A 26,086-nucleotide genomic window follows, 5' to 3' on the forward strand; every position below is an offset into this window, starting at 1 on the left:
CACCCCTCCCCCCTCCCCCCCCCCCCCCATTTCAATGATGGAAAAATGGAGCGTTTTGCTTCACGCGCGAAATTCATACTTGATTTTGGGGGGAGGGGGGTTTAATTTCTCATTTTAATCTTCCAAGATTGAATCTTTTTTTTTTTTAATACTCAACTTTATTTCAATTCTACGTCATGTTAACATTCCTTTCATTTAAGTATTTATTTTTTTACATTTATATTTGATGAGTGATAACACATATGTATATATGCAAAGTAAAACAAACATACAAACAGTATTATAGGTACAGCCAAGGAAAATTAAAAGATTACAATTAACATGCACTGTCAAAACACACTGCGAAAACAAGAGAGAAAAACGCAAACAGAAACAAATACATACGTAAAGAATTGCACAAGGAAACAAAATTTAAATTTAAATTTAAGAGGGCAACAAGGAAAAATATCCCGAGTGCTGCCCTTGAGAGTGGAACTCGTATCGAATAAGAAAGCCTGACCAGTCTTGGCCGCTTAATCAGCAAGGCCGGCAAAGGCTCCACTGCACCTTATTATAGTATTATAATAGAGTAAACTGAAACGCAGCTTATCTAAAGAATAATTCTAAATAGCATAATATTCAAACAATAAACAGTTCAAAGTTTATGAAACAACCTTTCCGTTAATTATTAGCTTGTCGGGTTCTGATTTACCAAAGGATACCCTTAGCCCTTTCTCCTTGGCTTCTTTGAGCTTTGGCATCTTCTTGCGCCTCTTCTCGATTATTTCTTGTGGAAAATCTTGAAGTATCATATATTCAGTGTCTTTTAGTTTGAAGCCTTGGCTGAGAATTCTTTCTCGATCTTGGAACCGCAAAAAGCGTGCAAGAATTGGCCTGGGTTTACCATTGATGGACTTACCGACTCGGTGTACGCGCTGGATCTCTATAGTGTTACTTGGGTCATGGAAGCCGAGCGCTGTTTCCAAAAAATGGTTTAGGACCGTCCTTGTGTCAAGTGCTTCACCGCCTTCTACAGCGTTGACTTCTTTCTCTGGAATGCCAAAGAACTTCAGGTTTTCACGCCGACTGTACGATTCAAGATAGAGATGCTTCATGTGTAGCTCGTTGATCTGCTTTTCCTTTTCCGTGAGTTTACCTCGCAGCGCGGATACTTCGTCATTTAAATTAGTGAGCCCAGCGTCCATTGTGTCAATCTTCGAATCCATCATGCGTGTCTCACTTTCCAATTTCTCCACAGTCGTTTCTGTCCTGGCAAGTCTAGAAGAAATGTCCCTCAAAGATAGCCCAATGGCATCCAGTTTCTCTAGTTTCTTTAGAATCATATCCAGTACTGGTTTAATGTCCTGGTTATCCGGTGTGTTTGTTATATCGCGAACCGTTTCTTCTTCAATCTCAGCGACTTCAATTTCACTCCTTCCAAGGTCGCTTTTCTTAGTTTTGGAACGTTTATCTTTCGGTGAACTCGATTCTGTGGAACTCGTACTACTTCTCTCAGATGTAGTGCGCTTTGATGACATATTTGTCTTTTCCATTAAAAGGCTACGCTCAAAAATTAAAAAAAGGCCGCGGAGCCTTGCAAGACACGACTATTCGGCAGCCATGCTCGTTCCAGTCTCCCAAGATTGAATCTTGGTCAGATCAAATGAAAAATTAAGACCACCCCTTCCCCACCCCCCCCCCCCCCCCTCATTTCAATGATGGAAAAATGGCGCGTTTTGCTTTGCGCGCGCATTCATCATTGATTCTGGGGGGGGGGGGTTTAATTTCTCATTTTAGGGGCCGATTACATGGCGAATTTCGGCCCGGGCTGATTAGGAGGGCTGAGATTTCAGCTCGGTTTCTTTAACAAATCTTCTTAAAACGACGTTTGCGATTACTTGAAGAAAGTTTCAGACCGGGCTGAAATTTCCAGCCCGTTTTTTGAAACCGGGCTGGAAATTTCAGCCCGGGCAAACGGGCTTAAAAATCTCATGTAATCAGAATGAAATTTTCAGCCCGGGCTGAAAAGCGAGGTCACTTGGGTAGAAAAGTGACGTGAGCATGCGCAATGATTTGTTTTCAATGAAACAAGATGGCGGCTAGGGCTGGCAGCCCGGGCTAAAATTCGCCATGTAATTGCAACAAAATTCCAGCCCGCCTACCGGGATGAAATTTCAGCCCGGGCTGAAATTCGCCATGTAATCAGCCCCTTAATCTGTCCAAGATTGTAGCTCTTATGCGGCACCAAAAACATATCGGATAGGGCTTTCTTTCTCATACAAAACGCCGATTTCGGATCGATTTTTGTGCCGTTCGGGAGCGATCCCGCTGAATATGTTCCGTTTCCACCGTAGTTCAATTTTTTCTACAAGGTATCAGTGGGCACTACAAATCTTGCAGCAACGAAATCTTGTTAAATTATACTCAAGGTTTATTCTCCGACGGGTTTCGTCTGATAACTTAACAGACTTCATCAGGATGTTTGAAACAAGATTACGTGGGAAACTTATTTATACATAAGTTATACAATAAAAGTCACGTTTCTGATAGAGTGTGAACAACAAAATAGATACCGCCTACACCGCTGTTTAGCCCTCCCAGCCTTGTATGTCTTGAGATAACTTGTATAAACCCGTTGGTTCTTCCATTTTGGTCACTTTGATGAAATGTTGCGCGCCAAATCGCCAAAATTTATCTTACTCGCCATAAAGGTTCCTTTTGAAAATTCGTCAAATTTTTTTTTTTTTTTTTGGTTATTTTATCGTTTGGCGTATTTAACGAGATTTTCCCCCATAAGCGGGTAACTGCGAGTCCCCAAAGTTCGACGGCTGCTCAGACTGAATGGAGTGGTCCTGGGATTCAATATGCCGGAACTGACCACGCGTAACCTTGTTCCTTGGACACGAGCAGATGGCTATGTAAATTACTTACGTATTCCTTTTAGTGAATTTCAAAAGCGCATGGCACTTCCGTATGCATTGTCAAACTATATCAGACCGCTGCATTGACAAAATACATACGGACGTGCTTGACAACCGCCATGGGATAAATGATATCGCTCCTTAATAATGAACGCTGTCTTAATTTTTGTCCTTGGTTTTTTCGTCATCTTAGGCTGCACCACTGGGACCTATATTTATCCGTCTATACAATGGTTTCCTCAGAATCCTTTGTAAGTAACAGTTTGTTCCTTTGAGTTTAGTACAGATCTTCCGAGCATCATAGCAAGATGGCGTACTAATTCAGTAATCCGATGTTCGAGTTATTTTGCAATTGTCGGTGGATTCATCGCAAGACCATTATCGAACAGTCCCTTTTTGAAACATACTATTTCCAGCGAAGTTTACTGACGGTTACGAGCTATTTGTGTGATTTAATTTCAAACTAAACTAGTGTTTGGGCTAAGACAAAAACGAAACTGCTTGGCTGCAGTTTCTAAGGAAGTGTTATGTTCTGTACCCTGGTAACTGACTCAGTTCACGTTTTTATAATTTCAGTTTTTGATATTATGCAATTGAGTAGCAAATCCATCGGCAGTGCTTGAAATTACACGTCAATCGTAAGAAAATTGTCAATTTCAAGAGGCAGATATTGCTCAAAAGCGAAATGAAAGTTTACAGATCGGTTTGTGCGCCTGGAGGCACGAACGTAATTAAGAGAACTATCAAGTTGAATTTGTTCAGTTGTACAATATGTATTCAGTTTTCATCGTAGTTTGTGAGCAGAGGAAGGGCAATTTTTATTGAAGAAAGGTCTTTTTTGCGTGTTGTTCATTCAAGAATAATTTACTGTGACATCTTGCACATGCAAATTTGTATTGGCCTGCGTACGAGATATGAAAATGCAAAATGATATCGCGGCTTTTGAAACAATGGATGTTTTCGTTTGAAAATAGCAGGTGGGTAGCCAAGCAGTTTGTCGACTGTCTCGCGGAGAAATTGTTAATGTTTATTTTGCCACTCGGCTGTTAATGTGAATTACAAGTTAATAAAGATAAAATATATGTGTCGAGGAAGTCCATGAGAAACCACAAGGCTTTTAAATAATGAGCTCCTCACAATACACACAGACAAAATCAATAGCAAAGTATAAATAGAGCAGAGTTAAGATATTTATTTGAATTACCTATATGTTAAACATATGACTTAACATAACACAAGACCCCTTTAATTTCATCTGTTTCGAGCACAAAGTTTAAAATAGTGCGGTTCTTAGTTGAATGCCACTCGCTTCCATGAACCTGAAGATTGAAACAGATCATATTTCCTGTTAATGTGTTGACCAGCCATTTTCCCTTGGGCATGTTTTGGGACCTGTCTATTCACGCACTCCATAATGATGCAAACACAGAGTACGACCAAAGCCAGAATTTTTGCTAAATAAGCTACCGACTAGCCAAGTTCAATGAAATTTTGGTTATGGCTTGTTTAAGTTTCAAGGTTGCTTATGACTGTGATATTGTTTTTCAGCCGATTGCCGCTAAAAACAAAGAAAACAAAATAATACAAGTTGTATTATATTGCTTTCGTTAAGGACGGGTTACTATCATTAAATCGGTATTGCACTACACTTTTCAGATTTATTGCCGATGGAGAGACTTGCGGATCAGGACCAAGGCAACTTAAAGTAGAACTGCAATCTACAGCTATTTTTATTTGTCCAAACACTGCTACTGTGCTACAGAAAATGTCAGTGGGGATTCAACCGGCGAACATGTATGAAAACCTTTGGTTGTTGTATAACAAGACAGCCTTTGACAACTGTGATGTATCACATGATCCGAACAGAAAGCGTTTGTTAGGCTGCAATACTCCACGGTTGTTAAGCTACATTAGTGTCCAATTTGCACTGCATACAGCAGACCCCGATGGGCTGAGGTTTAAAGGGGGACAGTCATATTATTTTATTGGTAAGTGTTCATCAAAACTACCGACTGAGGAAAAATGAATTGATTTACCTGTTCTCTCCTAGAGCTAAAACTTGAGCCGTGCTTAAGGTGATGCTTATTAAGCCTGTCAGTAAGAAACCTTAAAACTCAAAGTGACCATTCAGATACTGAATGCTCTCGAGCAGTACTTCGTTGTGGTGCTGTTTATTGAACTCCTGACTTTTAAGCTGGTGGACGACATCCTAGGCTGTCACTACCCAAGCGAAAACTAGTGAGCAGTACTGTATGCTGCATAAGGCAGAGCTCACTTCTGAGTATTGATTCCGAAAAAGCGCGAGTATTGAAATAAATTGTCTCGGACAGTTCTTGCATAAGTCACCTATGCTGCTGTTTACTGGGCTGCATAGGAAGGTGCTCACTTCTGGCCCATTCAAATGAATATTCTTGACCAGTACTTTCGTGTGATCTGTTCTGTTTTCCAATACATCGTTTTCGAAGCAAAGCTAGAAATCATAAACGATCCAGAGATTGAAACTAACAGTGAAGAAGGCCCATACATTTATCTAATTTACCTGAAGTTTACAAGTTCTTCGTTCTCTATATAAGACTCGGAAAACTGTGCGAAAATAAACCGTGCAGCATGAGTACTTTAACATTTGATTGTGCAGCGATCAAACACACAATTAGCCAGTCAGCACATGTAGTTTGTTAACCTGGCATAATTTAAGACTCTTCCTCGCTTCCTTATTTGTTTTGTTGTTGTTTTTGTTATTGCTTTCTTTATCTAACCGAACACCCAGAACCAAGAAATGACAATAATGGTTAAAGGAGGAAAAAATACGCAATCATTGGTAAATAGATTTAGGTTCCGTATTCTCTCACACGCTCCCAGCGAACTTCATTCCTTTCACTTCAAGTTGTGTTTTCGTGGATATTAATCGATGAAAATCCGTATAATTTATTGACAGCAACCTCTGATGGAACAGAATCGAACCTCAACAGCACAAAGGGAGGCCACTGCGAGGACAGCGTTAATAAGATCTACATGAAAATTGAAGTATACGTCTGCAATTCAAATCTAACTTATAAAGGTAATTGGCCAAAGAAGACTTGTCATTCAGAAGAAACTGATGATTCGTTTATTTATTTATTTATTCATTCAATTCAAATAAACAGATAATATTAAAAACATATTAGTGACATAAACAAACCTAATTGGTTGTTTGTTAGTTTTTGGCTTGTTGATGTGTTTTCGCTTTCCGAATCTTAGCTTTGAAAGTCTGACCAGCTGGTTCTCTCTGAGTTTAAACCACAAATATGATTACAGCACAACATAAATCTAAGTGCATGTATCGTGTATTTAGTTAGTAGTTGGTAGTTCAAGAGAAATTACGAAGCAAGGCTGAGTTTATAGCTCCAGTTGTACTTGGAAGAACAGACTCTTGAGGCAAGGAACATGGTAGGGTAAGAAATTCCTTCCGTCATTGCATGTTAAGGTGATACAAAAGGTTTTGGTATTCTTTAACGCTGTTGAAAGTCAGCATGCCACCCTGAAGAAGACATGCAGCACTGCCGAAACGTCGGTGGACACAAACCAAACTTAATAGCGTCAAAGAATACCAAAACCTTTCGTATCACCTGAACAAGACGCCACGCAGTTTTAACAACATTATCAACAAGTTTAACCCTGCCCTGAGTTTTAGTGTTAGTGAACTACGAGCTGATCATGACAGTACAATAAAGAGGATCAGTTGTCTGACAATTGCTCATCGTAGACTCCCGTTTATACCTCTATGTTCACACTCAGATCAAGTGCTCAACACATTTAGTGAGAGAATCCTTCTCGATTTTCGACAATATTGTGCAAGTGAAGTAGGATCTTGGTAGTTTCGAGAAGGGCTACTTCCTTAGAATCTCCAGTGGTATTCTATGTTTTATGGTCACATGACCTGCTCTTTCAGAGGCGGTTCTTTTCATTGCACGAACCACTTTTTTAATTACCGACAAGAGGCTGAGTCCAAGGGAATGATTTTTGGTTTGTGTTGCAGATCCTGAATGTAATAATACAAATGATGTGGGCAAACTTAAGTGTCCCAATGTACCAGGTGCCTCGCCATCGTCAAGTATTGCTTCACCAATAGAGAGACCGATAACCACATCCTCGACGGAAGAAATCTCCACAACGGGATCGATACAATCATCAACGATAATCACAGCCTCTGAGGCTAGTTGTATCCCGACGGTCACAACAAAAACTATATCTTCTGAAGTCACGAAATCTGTTTCTTGTGCAGACGTATGCGATAAATCTCTGTCCTCTACAGTGACGTCAACTGAAACAATCATGTTAACACCAGAGATGTCTACCAAAACAGTATATTCTACGGTTATACCTGCCAAGACAGTGCAGGCGTCGGAATCCATATCAGCCACGACGGTCACTACAACAGAGGTAACAACAGAAACATTAGTGCCTACTGCGACCGTACCTACCGACACACTTTCGGGAAGCCTTTCAATTGAAGCGACGCCCCCGTCGGACTTCTCTTCCCAAACTGTATCTTCTGCGGTAACATCTACAAACAGGCGTCCGTCTGATGCTGTCGCATTTTCCAAAACTGTCTCTTCTACAGTATTGTTTACTGATCCTTGTGACCGGTGCTTTTCATTGTCTCCGCAGTCCACGACATCATCGGTAAATGCTAACGAAGACAATGGTTCACAACAGGCTCCCAAACAAGACAAGCTTTCCAACGATAAAGAAGATTCTAATAAAGAAAGTAAGCAACGTATCAAAGTAAAACTTAATCCATGCAGCTAATTAACACCTGATGGATTATTTGGTCACCATTTCCCAAAAGGCCTTATGCAAATGGAGTACGTTAGAAAATGAACCATAAATTAACCAGTAAACCACAAGGGAGAGATTTCGTGGCAGTTTGGAAACTAGAAAATTTACGAGAAAGAGCAAACAGCCGTAGAAATCCCCAGTTATGATAAATATTCCAGACAATTTACATGCTAGCTAATTCCCTTATTCTAAGTATACTACTTAATAATTAAAAATCATTCCTCCAAAATGGAAAATTTTCATGTTTGCGGAACGATAGTCACGTGACTAGCTGTTGTAAAGGTATATTTGCCTAATCAGTTGAAAATTTCATATTGCCTCCCCAATAACATGCATACCTCCTCACTGAAAACTGCCATGTATCAGAGTGATTTTCAATGCAAAACCAAAGTAATTACTCTCATCAATCACAGCAAACGTGACGTAATGAACAAATCATAATATATCTGGTGCAAACGCAGCTAAAAGTGTCAGACATAATTGGCTAATAACGTGGCCAGTGTTTTGTCTTTTAGTTTACTGATTACGAAGCGTTTGAAACTCCTCTAATCACGTGAATAGCATTTACTCTAGCTACATTAATTGTGAAGAAAATAACATGTCATGAAAATCAAATTTGTATGAGAGGGAAGTGAGGATAATTTGTTTAAGAGTCAACTCTTTTTACTTCTTCAGAAATGTGGATGACTGCTGCAGTTGTCTTGCTTGTACTGTTCTGTATAAGTTTGATAATCATTTTTCGATTAGTTTGCCGCATCAAATACAGGTAAGTTTATTAGTTAAGAATGAAACTACATAATATTTCAGACTTCTTTAAGCATACTCCAATCTATAATTTCTATGAAGTGAAAAGTCGAGTCAGTACTACATTTTTTGGTAAAGATTTCGTTAATTCTTTTTTGAAAGCGGAAGAGACTGGTAAAAACCATGAGAGCAGATGACCTGAAGTTTTACAACTGTGCACGCGAGGAGTTAATTATTTTTATGACCTTCATTTTAATTATTCGTTATTCTGTGATTTCTTTTTCAAAAGAAAGAATGCAAAAACGTGAATTAAATGGTCAGCACATTTCTTCTGCCTCTACGTTTTTAGTTGGCAAATGTTTCATTATTGTATAAAGGAAGCCTTCATTTGCCAATCCCGCAGTAACTCCATACTAGTCATGTAATGCTTTCGGGTGGTTTACCGTGAAATATCCCACGAGTGACTTGATTGTTCTTTGTATACACACGAGCCCTTAGGCGGGTGTGTACGCAGAGAAATATCAAGTCACCAGTCACGGTGTTCCATGAGAAAGCATTGCATAACTAATTTGTCCCATGCCACTCATTAAATTAACACAAAACGTCACTCGTTAATGCTTTAACAGCAAAAACTATTCAACGGATTGGCAACGTTTCTTGAAAGAACACAATTTTGATAAAAAAAAAAATTAAAAATATAAATAGGTACTGGTCGATCTTTTGGCGGGAAAAATTTGTAGGCCGCGTGGAACGCCGGTTTTTTTTTTCGTCAAACTGACTACCCCTTGCGTACCGCAGAATACGCACCGGGTTTCTAGCTTTCTGATTGGTTGTATTATCTATGGCATGGGATAAAATTTGATATTCTTTCTGTCGGAATGATTTGTCGAACGCTTCGGGAGTATTGAGAAGGCCTGACCTGGTGTCCAGGTCACAGAGCACTTGAATACACTTGTACTTTCCCGAGACGAACAGTTTCTCGGAGTCAAGTTGTGCGACGGTAACAGGGAGAGAAAGTGAGTGACATGGATGTTTTTCTCAGGTTAACGGGCGTCGTCGTGTTTCAAAGTACCAACTTTTCTTGTCGTCGTCTAAACAACAAGCAAACTCACAAATGACGGAGACCCCTGAAGAAGGGCAATGCCTGAAACGTTCGCACACATATTAAACATTTCGGCATTTAAATTTAACGATGTTATTTTAAAACGTTCAGTAGTAAGTTTAGGGTCGATAATTCACCGTAGTGATTATGCAATGCATACTGCAATTAATGCACGGTATTGATACATTTTTCTTGTTTCCTTGTAGGAAGACTTTTCTTGGCCGATATTCGAACAAAGTTGCACCGCAAAGTGAGACAGAAATGAACGGATCCTTGGGGACTTAGTAATGTGGAGCGTCCAATCTAGCCTTTCTTTGGGCCTTATGATATAAGCTAGTGTTCAATTGAATTGTTTAGAATCGGCTCGGACAAAACAGAAAAGTGCCAATCAAGGTGATGGGTTGCTCTGAGCAAAGAGGTGGCTCCTCTGAATCGAAAGGAGTATTAGACAAATGGTTTGTCTCAAAGGGATTCAACAATCCAATGTCTCGTCAAGCTGACGTTTCTATCAATTCGGTTTTTACAACAGCAGCAACCCACAGCTCCAGGGAATACTGTAATATAACAAATGCTTGTCTGCACGTAACCAGCCCATATGATGTATGATGATATATTTAAGAGCAAAAATAGTGGAACTGAAACTTAATGGCATCGCTTTTTGTTTTAACAATATACAGACTTCATCGAAATATGAAGCATGTAATATTAAGTAGGATAACAAACAATAGCTTAGCAGAAGCAGAAGCAAATATTTTTCTACCCAAACAATAGTCATTCTTACACGATATAACCGAGAAACTCTCCCTTCCAGTTTTCTGTCCCCTTCATCGCTTGGCTTATCCCGCCTCAACAATTATCGTGCAAACAAGTTTATTCCGACGCAAATGTGTACCGTGCGCATTTAGAACTGAAAGACAATGTTAAACGAATGTAAAATGAGAAAATAAAGCATGTATGTAACTAGGTTAATAGTTGTAGAAGTAAGCTTTATCTATTTCTAGAATTTACGCTTGTAAATAAAAATGAATCCTGCTAATGAAAAAACAAAAACAAACAATAGCGAAAAACAAGAAAGAATAAGCCGAGCGAACAAATAAACGAGACGTAACCTTTGATACAAAAGACGACCATTTTAATTTACCTTAAATGGGGAAACTACAGTCAACCATTTGTCATCAAATAAATCCATCTCGTTATTTTTCAAACAAAGATATTTTTCTATTTGATATTTTATCCTAACTTTCGATTTAAAGCTATTTATATTTCGAGTAACTTTGTTCCTTCTGCAATCCCATACCTACAATTTCGCATCAATCAATAAATAGTTTTGTAAACGGCATTGAGAGCTATAACACCAATTACAGCATCTTGCAGGCTACGCTCTATAGAAGAATTCGTCAGGCAGTATAAATATGATTCAAATTGTCTCCAGAATAATTTTGAATAATCATTTGTGAAAGAAGACGTGATGCATCGATTCTGGATAACGTTTACAGAACGTGCACTTATCACCTTCACTGAATCCTATTTTGCGTAATTTCGTGCTAGTTTATAATATTAAATTTCTGACCTTACATTAATTTTAAAAAACTTCAGGCATGGGTCAAATTCAACGGAATGTGGAAAAGTCAGTATAATTGTGTCAAGTCTGGTCAGTTCTAACAGATTGAATTGAGTTTCTTTTTACAATTGAGTCGCTGTGCTTTTGTAGTTATCATCTTGGAATAATAGTCCCTTTTAGTTACTTCAAAATTATTGTTAGAACCAATCGCTCTGAGTAACCTGAAAAAGGTTTTTTTTAACTGTGAAAAGAAAGGAACAGAATGACGAAGCCAAAACCAAATTAGATAATTGGTCCTGTCTTCTTTTGTGGCAATTAAATTGTAGGAATCGATCGATGTTACTGAAATCAAATCGATGTCGTGAACAAAAGTTCCGATTTTCATGACGCCTGCTCTCGCCTGGCACTTCCGGACCTTGGATCGCGTCGAATTGAATCAAAAAGGACATGAGACAAACAACTATGTAAAGGTGGTCACGTGGGTAATTTTTATTAAAAATATCATTCGATTCCTAATTTTACCTTCAAATAGGAAACTTTTTTCTCCCATGCAAAACGTTATAACGTTGCTATTACAGAACGGTCACAGTGACGGGCCCTCAAATTACAGTATGTGATTGCTACGTATGATTACAGAGGCCGACTAAACGCTTGTTACAATAAGAGCCTTCATTCAGCCTCGTTTCCATGATGCTGTAAAACGAGTCTCGAAGCTTCAAAGTAATTCTCGCTATTTTAGCAACTTCCCCTGGTTGGATGTTTTGGAACTTTTAAGGATACGTTTCTGAGTCTAAAGCCGTTGAAATATCTTAAGTTGCAATTAGTTGACTCTTGGCCCCTTTATTTCCACAACAGGAATGGACTACAAGGTCTTAGACGAAATATCAAGGTTTACATGTAATGCAAATGAGCTGGCTAGAATGAGTACCACGAAAACCAACCAATTTGACAGAAATAGCCTGGAGGAATTGGGCCAAATTTCTCTGATTGGCCATAATAATTAAATCCGACAACTTGTTTTTGGCCTATTTTACCGTTTGCAGTACTTGACGAGATTTTAAAAAATTCGACATATAAGCTGGAAATTTAAACTGTTTAGAGAATCGGGTGGCCCTGTTGATTCAATATGCCGGCAATGACCGCGCATGACATTCTTCCCTGGATACGAGCGGATGGCTATATTTGTAGATGACGTATTCTTTTTGGTAAATTTCAAACTTGATATTTTCTTATGCACGTTCATTATCAAATCATATCAGACGGAAGGTTTAAGCCTCTCTAATACTGGTTGCATTGAGGGAATACATACGAACATGTTTGACAAGGCTGTCTTAGTTTTTGTACTTGGTTCCTTCGTCATCTCTGGCACCTATATTTACCCGTCTATACACTGGTTTCCTCAGAATCCTTTGTAAGTAACAGTTTTTTCCTATAGTTTCGTTCTGATCCTCCGATAGCATAGCAAGACGACTAATTAATTCAGTAATCCAATATCCGAGCTAAATTGTCAGTGGATTTATCGCAAGACTATCGTCGAATACTGCTTTTCTAAAATTACCATCAAACAGAATAATCGATCATAAAGCTTCACCAGCCAAACATTTACTCAAATAAGCAATAAAAATGCTTTTTGAAGTAACAAAAAACTTACGATTTTATTATGTACGGGCAAATACGTATATAATTTTTGCAGACGCTTCTGGTCTCTGTTCAAAGTGATCGGACAGCTTTGCGAAGCAAATTACAGAGGTTAAAGAATGATCAGGTCACTTTTACTGCTGTTAAAAAGGATATCAACATTTGAAACAAATCAAAAGATATCGTACTGTGGCGTTTTCCCAGGTCTTGAGAAATTCTTGAGAAAAACTTTTGAAGTCCTAGGTTTGGTTTCAATATTTGAGCAGAATTTAGATTCTTTCAAATCCGAATGCGAAATGGATTTACGTTGTAATTAAGACCTCTATATCTTCTATTTCGGTGATCATTCCTTAAGGATATGTCTTTCCATTCTGAGGTCTACAGAGATGTATACCCAGTAATTTTAAAAGGAAAAAAATATGGCTCCCATTATAAAAATATGTACGCAATGCGTTTCCAGTTTCCAGGATTGACATACCTGTCCACTAGTGATTGTATATATTGAATGTTGCAGGTACATAACGACAACATATTGTTTTTAATGAGATCTGATATAGTCAATGGAAACGCATTTTAAATGCACTTCATATTTATCCTGATCAAATTGTATCCAGGGAATTAAAAATTATCACAATCGCTTTCATTAAGCCATGTTTCAGTTAAAGCAATAACTGAGAATTAATAAACCAATGAGTGCACCAAATTTGTTTCTGATACTCCTAATACTTAAATGCAAGAATGATAGCATAGAAATGCCAGAGTAATTGCGATTGATATCAAAATCATTAATATCATTAATTTCGTGATGTGCTTGGAAGGAACTCAAAACCAAATTATCAAATTATCACTACAATTCTCAGATTTATTGCCGACGGAGAGACTTGCGGATCAGGACCAAGGAAACTTAAAGTGGAACTGCAATCAACGGCGATTTTTGTTTGTCCAAATACTGCTACTGTGCTACAGAAAAGTTCAGTGGGGATTCAACCGGCGAACATGTATGAAAACCTTTGGTTGTTGTATAACAAGACAGCCTTTGACAACTGTGATGTATCACTGGATCCGAACAGAAAACGTTTGTTAACCTGCAATACTCCAGCGTTGTTAAACTACATTAGTGTCCAATTTGCACGGTTTACAGCAGACCCCGATGGGCTGATGTTTGAAGGGGGACGATCATATTACTTTATTGGTAAGTGTTGATTAGTTCTTCTCAAACTCATTAATAATTCATCAAGAGAAAACAAAGAAAATCGCTACCGTGACCGTGGTTTGGATATGTGATCCTAATTACCATAAAATTTTGCCAACTTTAGCCTTGAATTTCTCCAAGAATTATTGATCATTTGAGAAGCCATATCAAACACTCGAAAGTGGGTTTCATCAGATATCCAAACACCTCGAAGTCGTTTAAAAAAACTCGGCTGCGCCTCGTTTTTTCAACCTACTTCTCAGTGTTTGGATTTCTGATGAAACACTCTTCCTCGTCTTTGATATATTACATCAAAACTACCCAGAAGATGACTTGATTTACCTGTTCTCTCCCAGATTTAAAACTTGAGCCATGCTAGGTGATGCTCACACTGGCTTTAAATCTCTTTATTATGTGGCCCTGTCTCAAAAGGACTGGAAAATATCAAATTCAAGAACGTGATTGGCTAAAATCGATATTGACCGCAGTCTAGATTTTCGCATCTAGACTGGTACCTAGACCGATCTTATTGTAACATTTGTCCTCAAAAAGTTACAAACAAAAAAAGAAAAAAGAAAAAAATAGCTTGTTCCTGTTGATAATACTAAATGGAAGAACCAGTAGCCCTGAACGTGGAAGCAGGTAAAGAGAATGAGCAAACGTTGGCAAATTTGAGTCCAGCCGAGAAAGCTGCGAGCAAAGATGAAGTCGAAATTGAGAAGTTTTGCAAGCGCAGATCTGAAATCCAAAAACACTAAATACAAGACTACCTTATTGTAGGAAATTAACAATGCACTTTATTAACGCGATTTTACAAAATTCGCGTTAATTTTATGTATTTTAATTAATGTCGACGTAAATTTAAAGGGGAACTCCGGGGTAAAAATGAAGTTATTTTGGATGTTTGGCCTTGGAACCATGTTTCAATTTTTGATAATTTTATTCACTAATAGTTTCTTACAGCTCAGATATTTTACCTGAAAGACGACCAAAAAATGCGAATGGAACGCCGCCATCTTGGAGAAAATGGGCCGCGTTACAGTGGTCAGCAGTAAGTTATGACGTAGAATCGTCAAAGCATTTTCGCGGGTTTATGGAAATCTATAAATACGCAGCTAGAACTGTTAAAAAATCGTTTTGCTCTCGCTATTTCGAATTTCGCCCTTTGACAAGCTAATCGATTTCAACTAAGATGGTGAGCTGTTGTGTACCTGGTTGTAAGAATCATTCAGAGAATACAAAGAAGGCCGGAGACAAGGTCACTTACCCCAGTATCCCACTGGACCACCGTACGAATGCATGGCTGGAACGAATAAGGCGGAAAATATGCCTCCCCTCGAACACAGCTATGTTTGCAGCGACCATTTCGAGCCGAGCTGTTTAGTTACCGACCTCCGGTAACAGTTAATGGGGGGAAAGCCAAAGGTAGACTTGACGGACGATGCTATACCGTCCCGGTTTTGTTATGGCCCGCAAACGAAGAGGCCACGATTATCGAGTAACGTCGCCTTGAACGTGAACGCCATCAAGAAGTGAGCGCTTTACTCTTTCAGCTTTTGCTATAATTTACTTTGATTTCACTTTATATACCTGTCGAATTTAGATAGTATTTACAATTCCGATTTACAGGCGGACTTTTCCATCGCGCGCGGGAATCAGTCCGATATAATATTTATTTGTTTACAAAAATATCGTACGACCTCAAAGCAAATCGTAGCCTGCGAAAACAGCCGTCGCTCATTGCAACCGCTTATCGCGTTTGCCAGGAGAAAACATTACTGACGTTGTAATCATTCTCTAGTCTAAGTGTACTTATTCCTTGCAGCTATTACTGATATTAACTAAAATAAAATATTGAGTATTTAACTGATTACAATTGTAGTTTACTCTAGTTCGTAACGAAATAACATTGCATTTTTAATGGCGATACTTCAATTTCACTTAGCATTAGAGGTGGTGGTTTTGAACACCAAACTTCTCAAGGATCTGTCATAATAGCAACATGAAAATTAGTACCAAATCTTTTTATAACAGATTAACTGAACATGTACTAATATATTTCATTTTCAAAACGTTTCGGTGTTTGATCATTCGTCCGCATAACGGAAGCCTTCAAATGCAAACTCTTCCTATGGCCCAGGTGGAGGATAGAACCTCCTAATACACATAACCGCACAGGATGGCAGGACAACCCTAATTTCTTTTCCTAAAATTCCCCAGCACCATCTGGCCAACTGCCTGTAAGCAATGTGTCTGAAAAGTTTGTGTTCTGGCCCTTCATAAGGATCTTTATTTTGCTGTTTATACTGAAACCACGCTGTCTGCAGAACCCATCTATTACTACATACTGGATGAAACCCAGGGTGCTGGGTAATGCATGTGGGTTCTTCATTGCATTCGCCACAAGTAACAGCCTCTGTGAGTCAGTTTACTTTTTACTTGCTCGATTTATTGGCAACATTTGCAAGCCTCCACTCTTTCCATTATCTGGTAATTCTCACATGCACACCACATAAGCTCTGAAATATCATTCTCACTACATAACTTATGTAAACAACATACGAGCGATTTATATTGAATTGCAGAGAAACGTAATGACATTGAATTGAAATAACAACGAAACATAGCAACTATTGCAAAACAAGTCTTCTTCTATTTTTAAAGTATTCCACAGTAGCAAAGTCCGAATTGATGCCCTGACTGAGTAAGAAAATCCTGATCGTATGCTAGAGACTTATAAATTTATATTTTCCTTTGTGCTGGTGGAAGTTTTAAAATAAACAGAACTACACCGGCCTGTAAAGCAGTGAAATCGATAGAACATCCAAGCGGCTAGAGAAGCTTGTACAGCCTCACGAACGAATTTCCCTATAACCTGATTGCAAACAAATTTATTCCGCGTGTTTGCTATTTTGTGAAGTCGAACTGAATTTGGATCGATGACGCTCAGAAAAGAAAATGCGTAAACAAAGATGATTGAATGCCACAGTTGTGTTAATACAACTTTATTTCTGTCCTGAATCGGCAAGTCAATGCCTGTGGAGATATTACAATAAACCAAGAGCCTACACACTACATACCAGTATGAATTTTGCAGTCGAGGGTTTGCTTCTTTGTCGCTTCCCATCGACTCATCGCCTGAACCGCCTTCAGGGTTGTTGTTCGCATCTTCCGAGTTCACTCCCGGTTCATATTGGTAAGGCTTTATGGAAAAGCTTGTTCCTCGTCGAGATTATCAGAGTCCGACCCAGAAACAGACTTTACAGCAGCGATTTTGGAAGGATAAACTGTAAATCTTGGCGATGGAAAATACTGAACAAAAGTGGAAGACGCGCAAATATCGAATTACGTTTGACGATCTGACGTCACAAAATGGTACGCTGACCAACCTCTGAGCATGCAATCTATTTTCAAGATGGCGGCGCTCTATTTGCAATTTTTGGTCGTCTTTCAGGTTAATTATCTGAGCTGCAAGAAACTGTTCGTAAATAAAATTATCAAAAATTGAAACATGGTTCCAAGGCCAAACATCCAAAGTAACTTCATTTTTACCCCGGAGTTCCCCTTTAATGCACGCTATTTTGCAACATTGTTATTTTAAAGTACCTTTATTTCATTACAAAACCTTATTAGTTCATGACTCCTCTATTGGCTCTTCAGAGTCACTATCTTTTGAATTGATAGGGTCTAGTTAGGCTTCAAAACCAAATTTTTGGCTTTAAAAGAACTTAGAAACATCCGTGCACTTGTCTCGGAAGGTTTTATTGACGGAAGCCAAAACGCAGTTTGGCATTCAGAGTTTGCAGAATTATGAAAATCGCAGTAAATAAAGCAAGATGCTTATCGAAAAATTCGCGTTAATTTAGTGTAACGTAAATTTTCTTCGCGTTGTCAACGCGCATTGTTAATTTCCTATAATGAGGTAAGAGCGACTGAAACGCATGCTTTAAAACTATATTAATTGTGTAGACATGAATGAGAAATTAAAGAAATTACTTCTAAGCCATTCAAATGAATTCAATGTTCTTGACCAGTATTTTCGTGTGGTATGTTGCGTTTTCCAATAAATAGTTCTAAAAGCAAAGTCAGGAATCGTAAACGATCCAGAGACTGAAACGAAGCAGTGAAGGAGGCTCATACAGACATGTAACTTACCTTAAGTTTATAAGTTCTTCTTTCTCTTTATAAAACTCTGAAAACTGTGAGAAAATAAATAGATTTAGGTTCTGCAGTCTCTCACACGCGCCCAGCGGACTTCATTCCTTTCATTTCAAGTTGAGTTTTCGTGGATGTTAATCGATGAAAATCCGTATAATTTATTGACAGCAACCTCTGATGGAACAGAATCGAACCTCAACAGCACAAGCGGTGGCCACTGCGAGGACAGCGTTAATAAGATCTACATGAAAATTGAAGTATACGTCTGCAATCCAAGGGGTCCAACTAATGAAGGTAATGGCCAAAGAGGACATGTCATTCGGTGGAAATTGATTATTTATTTGTTTGTTTGTTTATTTATTTATTTATTTATTTATTTATTTATTTATTTATTTAAGTGATATAAACAAACCGGTTGTTTGTTAGCTATTGGCTTGTTGATTTGTTTTCGCTTTCCGGATCTTTTGAAAGTACCACCTTGTACTCTCTGACGTTAAAACACAAACATGATTTCAACACAGCATAAACTGAATTTAGGCGTATCGTGTATTAAATTTAAGTAGTTGGTAGTTACCGATAGTAGCTTGGAAGCAAGACTGAATTTAATTTATAGCACCAGTTGTACTTGGAAGAACAGACCCAACTAATGAGCATTTAGGGTAAGGAATTTCCTTCTGTTAACTTTGCCTTCCAAGGTATGTCTTCTTAAGGTTGATTCCACTCTAGCTCAGCCAGGCAAGTATAACCCTGTAGTTTTAGTGTGAGTGAAATAAGAGCACACAGTTCAATGAAGAAGATCAGATCAGTTGTCTGATGATTGCCAATCTCAGGCTCCCTTTAATTTATACCTTGTAAGTTTACATTTAATGAGAGAATCCGATTCTCAACGACTTTTTTTGTTAAGTAAAGCTTCTCGGTAGTTTGGAGAAGGCCTACTTACCTAATATCTCAAAAGTATTTTATATGTTATGGTTACACGAACTGCTCTTACAGGAGTTATTTTACATCGCACCTCAATTTAAAATAGCGAGAAGAGGCTCGTTCGAGATTGATTTCCCGTTTTGTGTTGCAGATCCTGAATGTAATAATACCAATGATGTCGGCGTACTTAAGTGTCCTAATGTTCCAGGTGCCTCACCATCGTCAAGTATTGCTTCATCAATAGAGACACCGATAACCACATCCTCGACAGAAGAAATCTTCACAAGAGGATCGATGCAATCATCAACGATTGCCACAGCTTCTGAGGCTATTTGTATTCCAACGGTCACGACAAAAACTATATTTTCTGAAGCCACAAATTCTGTTTCTTGTGCAGTCGTATGCGATAAATCTCTGTCCTCTACAGTGACGTCAACTGAAACAATCATGTTAACACCAGAGATGTCTACCAAAACAGTATATTCTACGGTTATACCTGCCAAGACAGTGCAGGCGTCAGCATTCATATCAACCAAGACGGTCACTACAACAGAGATAACAACAGAAACAGTAGTGCCTACTTGTTCGGAACCTACCGACACACTGATGCAATTTTCGGGAAGCCTTTCAATCGAAGCGACCTCCTCGTGGGACTTCACTTCCCAAACGGTGACGTCTAGCAACAAGCGTCTATCTCATGCGGTCACATTTGCCAAACAACGCACAGTCCCTTCTGCGGCATTGTTTACTGATCCTTGTGACCGGTGCTTCTCATTATTTACACAGTCCACGGCATCATCGATTACTGCTAACGGGGACAAGGATGAGGATGGGGATGAGGATGAGGATGAGAATGAGAATGAGATTGAGAATGAGAATGAGAATGAGGATGAGGATGAGGATGAGGATGAGGATGACTACTTGCCCCAACCAGAAAAGCTCTGAAGTTGTAAAGACGATTGTGATTACGAAGGTATGCAGCTATCGCCTTGTGGATTATCTGGTGACCATTTCAAATTACCAACATTTATTGTCGTGACTAAACAATGAGCAAACGCACAACTGACGGAGTCCCCTGAAGAAGGGCAATGCCTGAAACGTTCGCACATATAGTGACCATGTCGGCCTTTAAATCTACCGACCTTATTTTAAAACGTTCAGTAGTAAGTTTAGGGTCCATGATTCACTGTATACTATTGACTTGCAATCCATACTGCAATTGATGCACTGTATTGATACATTTTTCTTGTTTCCCGCAGTGTAGAAATAATCAGTTCTGGAACAAGGGACAGAAGCGAGCTGATTCTGCGGGACTTAGTACTATGGACAGTACAGTCTGCCTTTGCTTTTGACTAATGGTGTAAGCTAGTGGTCACTGAAATTGTTTAGAATCGAATCGGCTCGGACAAAACAGAAAAGTGGCAATCTAGGTGATTAGGTTGTTCTGAACAAAATATGGCTCCTTTGAATAGAAAGGAAAATTAAACAAATAGTATGTCTCCAATCCAAAGGATTCAACAACCCAATGCCTCGTCAAGCTGGTTTTCTTTCAATTCGGCTTTTACAACAGCAACAGCCTACGGCTCCAAAGAATAATATAACACGATAGAAATAGCTACGTAAAGGAGTTTAGGTGGGTAATTTTTATTCAGAAGTAGTTTGCAATCTTGCCTTCAAATAGGAAATGTTTCTGTCCCATAAAAAAGCTAGCAGAAAGATCCTGACATTGGCTTTCAACCAATTCATAGTACAAGAAATGCTTACATATAACGTTTCGTTTGATTTCAAAAACTAAAATAAATATTACAATTATAGTTGAAAAAAAAAACTATTTTCCGCCAGCAAATCTATAGGCTCCTTTGGGGATATCGAAATTAATAAAAAGTTAAATGATTAGGCTGTGAGAAGTTCATAAGTTTCCTTAGATGTTCTAAGTAAAGAACGCGATTCGAGAATGAAGCTCGCATTTGAAGGTCGAGAAAACTAACAACAAACAAACTCAGGATGACCTGCAGGGCGTGTTTAAACCATTCAGCACAGGGTATGGTCTCTGGGACAAGGAGAACAAATAAGCTCTGACTCCCTCAAACTCGTGCTGAATTTTTTAAACGCGGTTTCTGCCACAGTAGAGACATTGTTGTGGAATAACCTTCCACCTGACGTCAGAGCCACCAAATCGGCTTTGTTTATTTTATTTTATTTTATTTTTTTTTTTTTTTTGGGGGGGGGGGGGGGGGGTTCTCAGAAAAAAAAAACAGAATTTTTTTCCTTTGCTGAGAAAGTGTCGTCTCAGTTAATTTTTAATAACTGAAATGATTAAAAAAAAGCAAGGGCGTCCGAATGGATACAGTTCGTTTTCTTTTTCCTTTTTCTCTTCTTTCTTTTCCTTACCACGGCTCCAACTAATCGTTGTTCAGGATATTTGGAGTCCAACGATGCCTATGCATGTTGGGTGACCGCACAATTGCATGAATGCTCCCCTGTGTATTATACACCGTTGCTTAGCATGTGAATTATGAAAATTTATTTCCGTACTGTGTGACCAGGAATCTGAAATTTTTAGACAGAAATCATGCCTTACAAAAGTTTAGTAACTGAATTTCACATCAAATTCCCGTAATAAAGATGTGTTTAGCTTGTTGCTGCCCCCTTTTGGAACTGAATGGTTCATCAAGTCGCTGTTGAACCGCAAACTACCGGTATATTTGTGTCACCTGTTGGCCCCCTTGCCAATAAGCTATTGCTATAATGTAGAGTTTGATGTCGATGAACTCTGCGAATGTTATAAAACTTCAATTATGCATTACTCACGGGCACCCAAAGAGAAGTATTAAGCAAAATATTTAAAACGTTGCCTCCTGTTTTCCTTGATCGTCTTTTGTTCTTTTAAAGTAAGCTAATATTATATCTGTTAGGATGCTTTAGCTGAATATTAAGCAGCAGAAAGTTCCCTCAGCTCAGTGTTGGCTTTTACGAAAATGCTAGCTAACCTTTTTCCGCATTTAAATAACAAGGTTTCCTCTTGTAAAACTAAAGACTTAGGCTGGCTTAGGGCCAGATTTTTAAACAGAGTCTAACCTAGGCTGCGGCTTAAGACAATCAGTGGGCCTCCAAATTTGTTTATAAGTGGTTTATTTTACATAGATAAATAGTTTTCTAGTGGATGCCAGCCCTCTTGTTACCGTCAGCAGCAGACAATGTTTGGATATGACTGTTGGCAAAACTGAAAATAACTTAGAACGTGGTTTTGTTAAACACCGTCTAAACTGTAATTTTAATAACTGACCCTTAGTTTTCCAGTGTTGCGAACTTTGCCGAAGAAAACTGTATATTTTCTAAACGACCAAATCCAAATTCTGAGGAGACTAACACATTCAAAAAGGATATCAAACCGAAATAAAAGGTTAGGTGCCCTTGGTCACTGAATCAGACTCTTACTTCTGTGTCAGTTTTCAGTCTCTTCCACTTCTTCCTTGTTTTCTTTCGCCTTAAGAAAAGCTCTTAAGTCAAGTTCACGTTTAAAGATAACCCGCAGCTGGACTGCCGTGGATGCAGCCGCAAGACGAGACACAGATGGCTTGAATCCTATCTTCCTAGCCGTGGAAAACAATGCTCTTCTAAATTCAGGGATTCTTAAGGAATAGAGAACAGGATTTGCAAAAGAGTTGCTAAAATTTAGCAGATTCACAAAGAATACTATGTTGGAGTTCACTGGAATGTAAACTAAAATAGTGTTGGTTACAATTAACGGGAGCCACGACACTAAAACAACAAAAGTGATAATCAACAGGGTCTTTGTTGATTGCTCTTTCTTCGTCATTACTCCATTCGGAATTCGCAGTAGTTTTCTTCCTTCCTTAAACTTCTTCCAAATACCGATGTAGCAGCCACTTATAATAATCGTCAAGGTACAAGCGTATGACACCCAAATGAAAATACCGACTTGAATGGACGTATAAAAGGAGCCAATAATTGCGGCTGAAACGACACCGGAAAAAATCCAGACCAAAACACTTAGAGTGTAGTAAGTTCGTCTCCTAGCCACGGATCGATGCTTAAGCGGCCATCCCGTTGCGTAGAACCTCTCTCCAGCGATAAAAGCAGCCGTGATTATTGAAGATTGAGCGCAAACGGTGTCCGCAATGCGGTAGAACATTTCCAAAGAGAAATTCCAGTTCAGTGTCCAAAGCTCAAAGTTTCCACCGAGCTGATAAATAAAAAGTGGCAGAGACAGAGCTCCTAGCATTAAATCCGCGAAAGCCATGTTTATAACTAAGAGAAAGCTCTTCTTGCGGAGCTTTTTGTTCAACGCAAAGACGACGAGGGCGAGTACGTTTCCAACAATGACAACGGAGGATACTACTGCAAATGCACTGCACCAAATTACGCCATCTGTCCGGCTAACTGTGGCTGCCATTAACAAAGACGTATTCTGTATCGAAGGCTTGTTATTTGTATCGTTGTCCATCTTAAAGTTATATAACGATGTAAGAAAATCCAAAGAGCGGGGAGAAACCCTTCTTTACCGTGGTATCAAGCTGTCAATTATTAAGATATGTTGCATTACGAATTTATGATCTCTGCACAAGACACGAAAAAAATTATTTTTTCAACAGCGATAAGTTCCTGTTGGTATTCCAGCCTCAAAGCTACCATTTTTTAACGAAACGTGGAAAGATTTCGTGCTTTTTTTTAAAAACTTTTAACTTTTTTTTTTAACTTGGCCTGTTAACACTCTCGAAAGACGCGAATTCGCATTAACAGACGCAGGGAGAATTAAATAAGATGATTCGTGTCGACCTTCAGTGAATAATTTTGGATTATCATTAGCAATAAAGTATTACTTTCGACGTACAAGATTCAGTTAACTTCAAGAAAACGTTTCGGTCAAAAACTTAGTTCCGAAGGACTCTATCAAACAATTTAATGATCTAGTTGTCCTGAATATTATTATAATTGTTGTTAGAATTCTCCGATAATTTTTTCTTCACCGTTGCTAACCGACCTAACCATAAACTTTTTTGTTTACAAATTGAGGTCTTCCTCAACCTGCCTTGACCTTGAACGGACGCCTGTCCCATTCATTATTGGACTCATAAGGTTGCTGTTAGACCAAAACACGTGACAGAATCCATCATGCAATGCATTTTTTACTGGTATGTGGTGAATTCTATTGAAACCCCGCCCACTCACCCGTGCAGAATTCTGTTGGCTTGAATGTTTACTTCTGTTTATTTTTATTATTATTTTTTTCTTTCCCAGACCGGGCTGTAGTCTTTAAAAGCCACCAAGAGAAAATAAGGGGACAGAGAAGGAGACAACCAGTATAGCCCTTGCGATGTGTGAATTTCAACTTGAGCTATTTTAAGACGTCGTGAAAACGGGTCTGTTTCCCGAGACGTCCGCAAACATATCTATACTCCTGTAAATGCCACTTAGGAAAGCCATACTGAATATTCAACAGCCGCCATTACACAATGCGACGTTGGCACCATCCGATGACTTCCGGTGACGTTACACTGACCGTTTGCGGACTACTCGGGAAACCGACTTCCGTTCAGACGATGTCTAAAAATAAATTAAGTGAAATACACATATCCCAGCGAACGCCCCTAGTTTCCCTCCTGTCCTCTTGTTTTCTCTTAATGTCACCCGATGCTTCAGATGTAACTGCGTTGGACGTTGGCCCAAGGACTACGGTGTTCAGATGGCCTATCATCTCCAAACCCGGCCAACAAAAGCGCTGCAGGAGGACGCAACGATGGGTCACCAAAGCGATAGGGGTAATGATACTCTGCTTGAAGAATTCATTGAGAAAAAAGAAAGTTCTAACATGAAAATTCTTCTGTACCAAGTTAAAGCTACTCAATTCTGGCGAAATATATGTGCTCCTGTGTCTATGTTATCGGTCATTAATGCGGGTTATCGTTTGCCGTTTGAGCAAATCTCACCAGGGAATTTTCAGAAATAACAATTAAGTCAGCTTTAAAGCACTCTGGTTTTGTTGAAGGGGGTATTATCGAGCATCTCTATTTGATACTCTGCTGTCATGGCAACTGTAATGTGACCTGGAGATTTTTCAAAATTTTGAACTGTCTTTCAATAATTTCCAATTGGTGTTCTGAATACACTTGAAAACTCTAAGAATTTTTAAATAGCGACAACAGCCAACCTAAATGAACTTGAATTGAATAAATGGACCCCTTTACCCCTTTATACGCTTATTTTTGCTTGCTGACAAATCTGACCCCAAGCTGTCTCTTCGCTCCTCCCTGCTCTTTTAAATCTTTCTTTCTTTCTCTCTTTCTTTCTTTCTTTCTTTCTTTCTTTCTTTCTTTCTTTCTTTCTTTCTTTCTTTCTTTCTTTCTTTCTTTCTTTCTTTCTTTCTTTCTTTCTTTCTGTCTGTCTGTCTTTCTTTCTTTCTTTCTTTTTTTTTTGTACAATTTCTCTTTTCCCATTTTAGCAGCGCCTGTTCTATATACGTGTATTTAAGTGAAAAAGATGTAAAATCTTGGTTGTAAAATGTCATAAAAGAATTATCAACAAATTCATTAATTAGGTGGGTTTGGAACGTTTGTGACAAAATCCATCAAGCCCTAGTACCTGTCTTTGCAAAGACCGTGCCATGGCCATTGCTAATGATGTGGCTGCAAGAATGAAATTGAAGGAAGAACAGTTCATTCCATATAGATTTTCTGGAAATATCGTATTTCCTTTCGTGCAAAAGCACGTGGGAGTGTCTCAGGGCATTGTTCGTACAGTGTTTTTTCTTTCGCTGTTGTCGGTTGTTGTTTAAACGGATACATTTCGGCTTTACGTGGTTTATCGCTCAGGAGACGGTTGTTCGAAAGCCTGAACCGGTGTTTCAAGTCATTTTTACAGCACAAGTTAACTTGCAATGTAAAAACACTTTAAAGCTCCATTCACACCAACAAAACTTGTTTAATTAAACCAGGTTTAACAAAATGAAATTTGGCAACAGAAAGCTGAACCATTGGCTTTCACATTGGATTCAAGTAAACTCTAACTTATGCTTTCATTTGTGCTAAATC

At 38.7% G+C, this 26,086-nt stretch overlaps 2 protein-coding genes across 8 annotated transcripts; one reads left to right on the plus strand and one right to left on the minus strand.

The window, feature by feature from the left end:
• The first annotated feature begins 2,929 nt into the window (after positions 1–2,929).
• Positions 2,930–20,007, plus strand: LOC146485154 (uncharacterized). Of its 7 annotated transcripts, XR_014863509.1 has the most exons (8): positions 2,947–3,151; positions 4,557–4,888; positions 5,836–5,958; positions 6,916–7,319; positions 7,548–7,647; positions 8,394–8,484; positions 9,771–10,075; positions 10,346–10,618. XR_014863509.1 is itself a non-coding variant. In XM_085104141.1 (7 exons), exons 1-7 carry the CDS (start codon positions 3,048–3,050, stop codon positions 9,847–9,849), a joined length of 1,233 nt encoding a protein of 410 aa, XP_084960267.1. In that variant the 5' UTR covers positions 2,947–3,047; the 3' UTR covers positions 9,850–10,618. The 7 variants fall into 7 exon arrangements, 4 of the variants coding, with proteins under 4 accessions (XP_084960265.1, XP_084960267.1, XP_084960264.1 ...); XR_014863508.1 differs by having other exon boundaries at positions 6,916–7,647; XR_014863507.1 differs by having other exon boundaries at positions 6,916–7,647; positions 9,771–10,065; positions 10,336–10,618.
• Positions 20,008–22,154: 2,147 nt separating this feature from the next.
• On the minus strand, positions 22,155–23,502 carry LOC146485155 (adenosine receptor A3-like). Its single transcript, XM_085103770.1, has one exon. It carries the CDS (start codon positions 23,500–23,502, stop codon positions 22,480–22,482), a length of 1,023 nt encoding a protein of 340 aa, XP_084959896.1. The 3' UTR covers positions 22,155–22,479.
• Positions 23,503–26,086: the final 2,584 nt, after the last annotated feature.

Source organism: Pavona decussata, unplaced genomic scaffold (assembly GCF_977016875.1).
Source record: "Pavona decussata unplaced genomic scaffold, jaPavDecu1.1 SCAFFOLD_28, whole genome shotgun sequence".
Classification (NCBI taxonomy): Eukaryota; Metazoa; Cnidaria; class Anthozoa; order Scleractinia; family Agariciidae; genus Pavona; species Pavona decussata.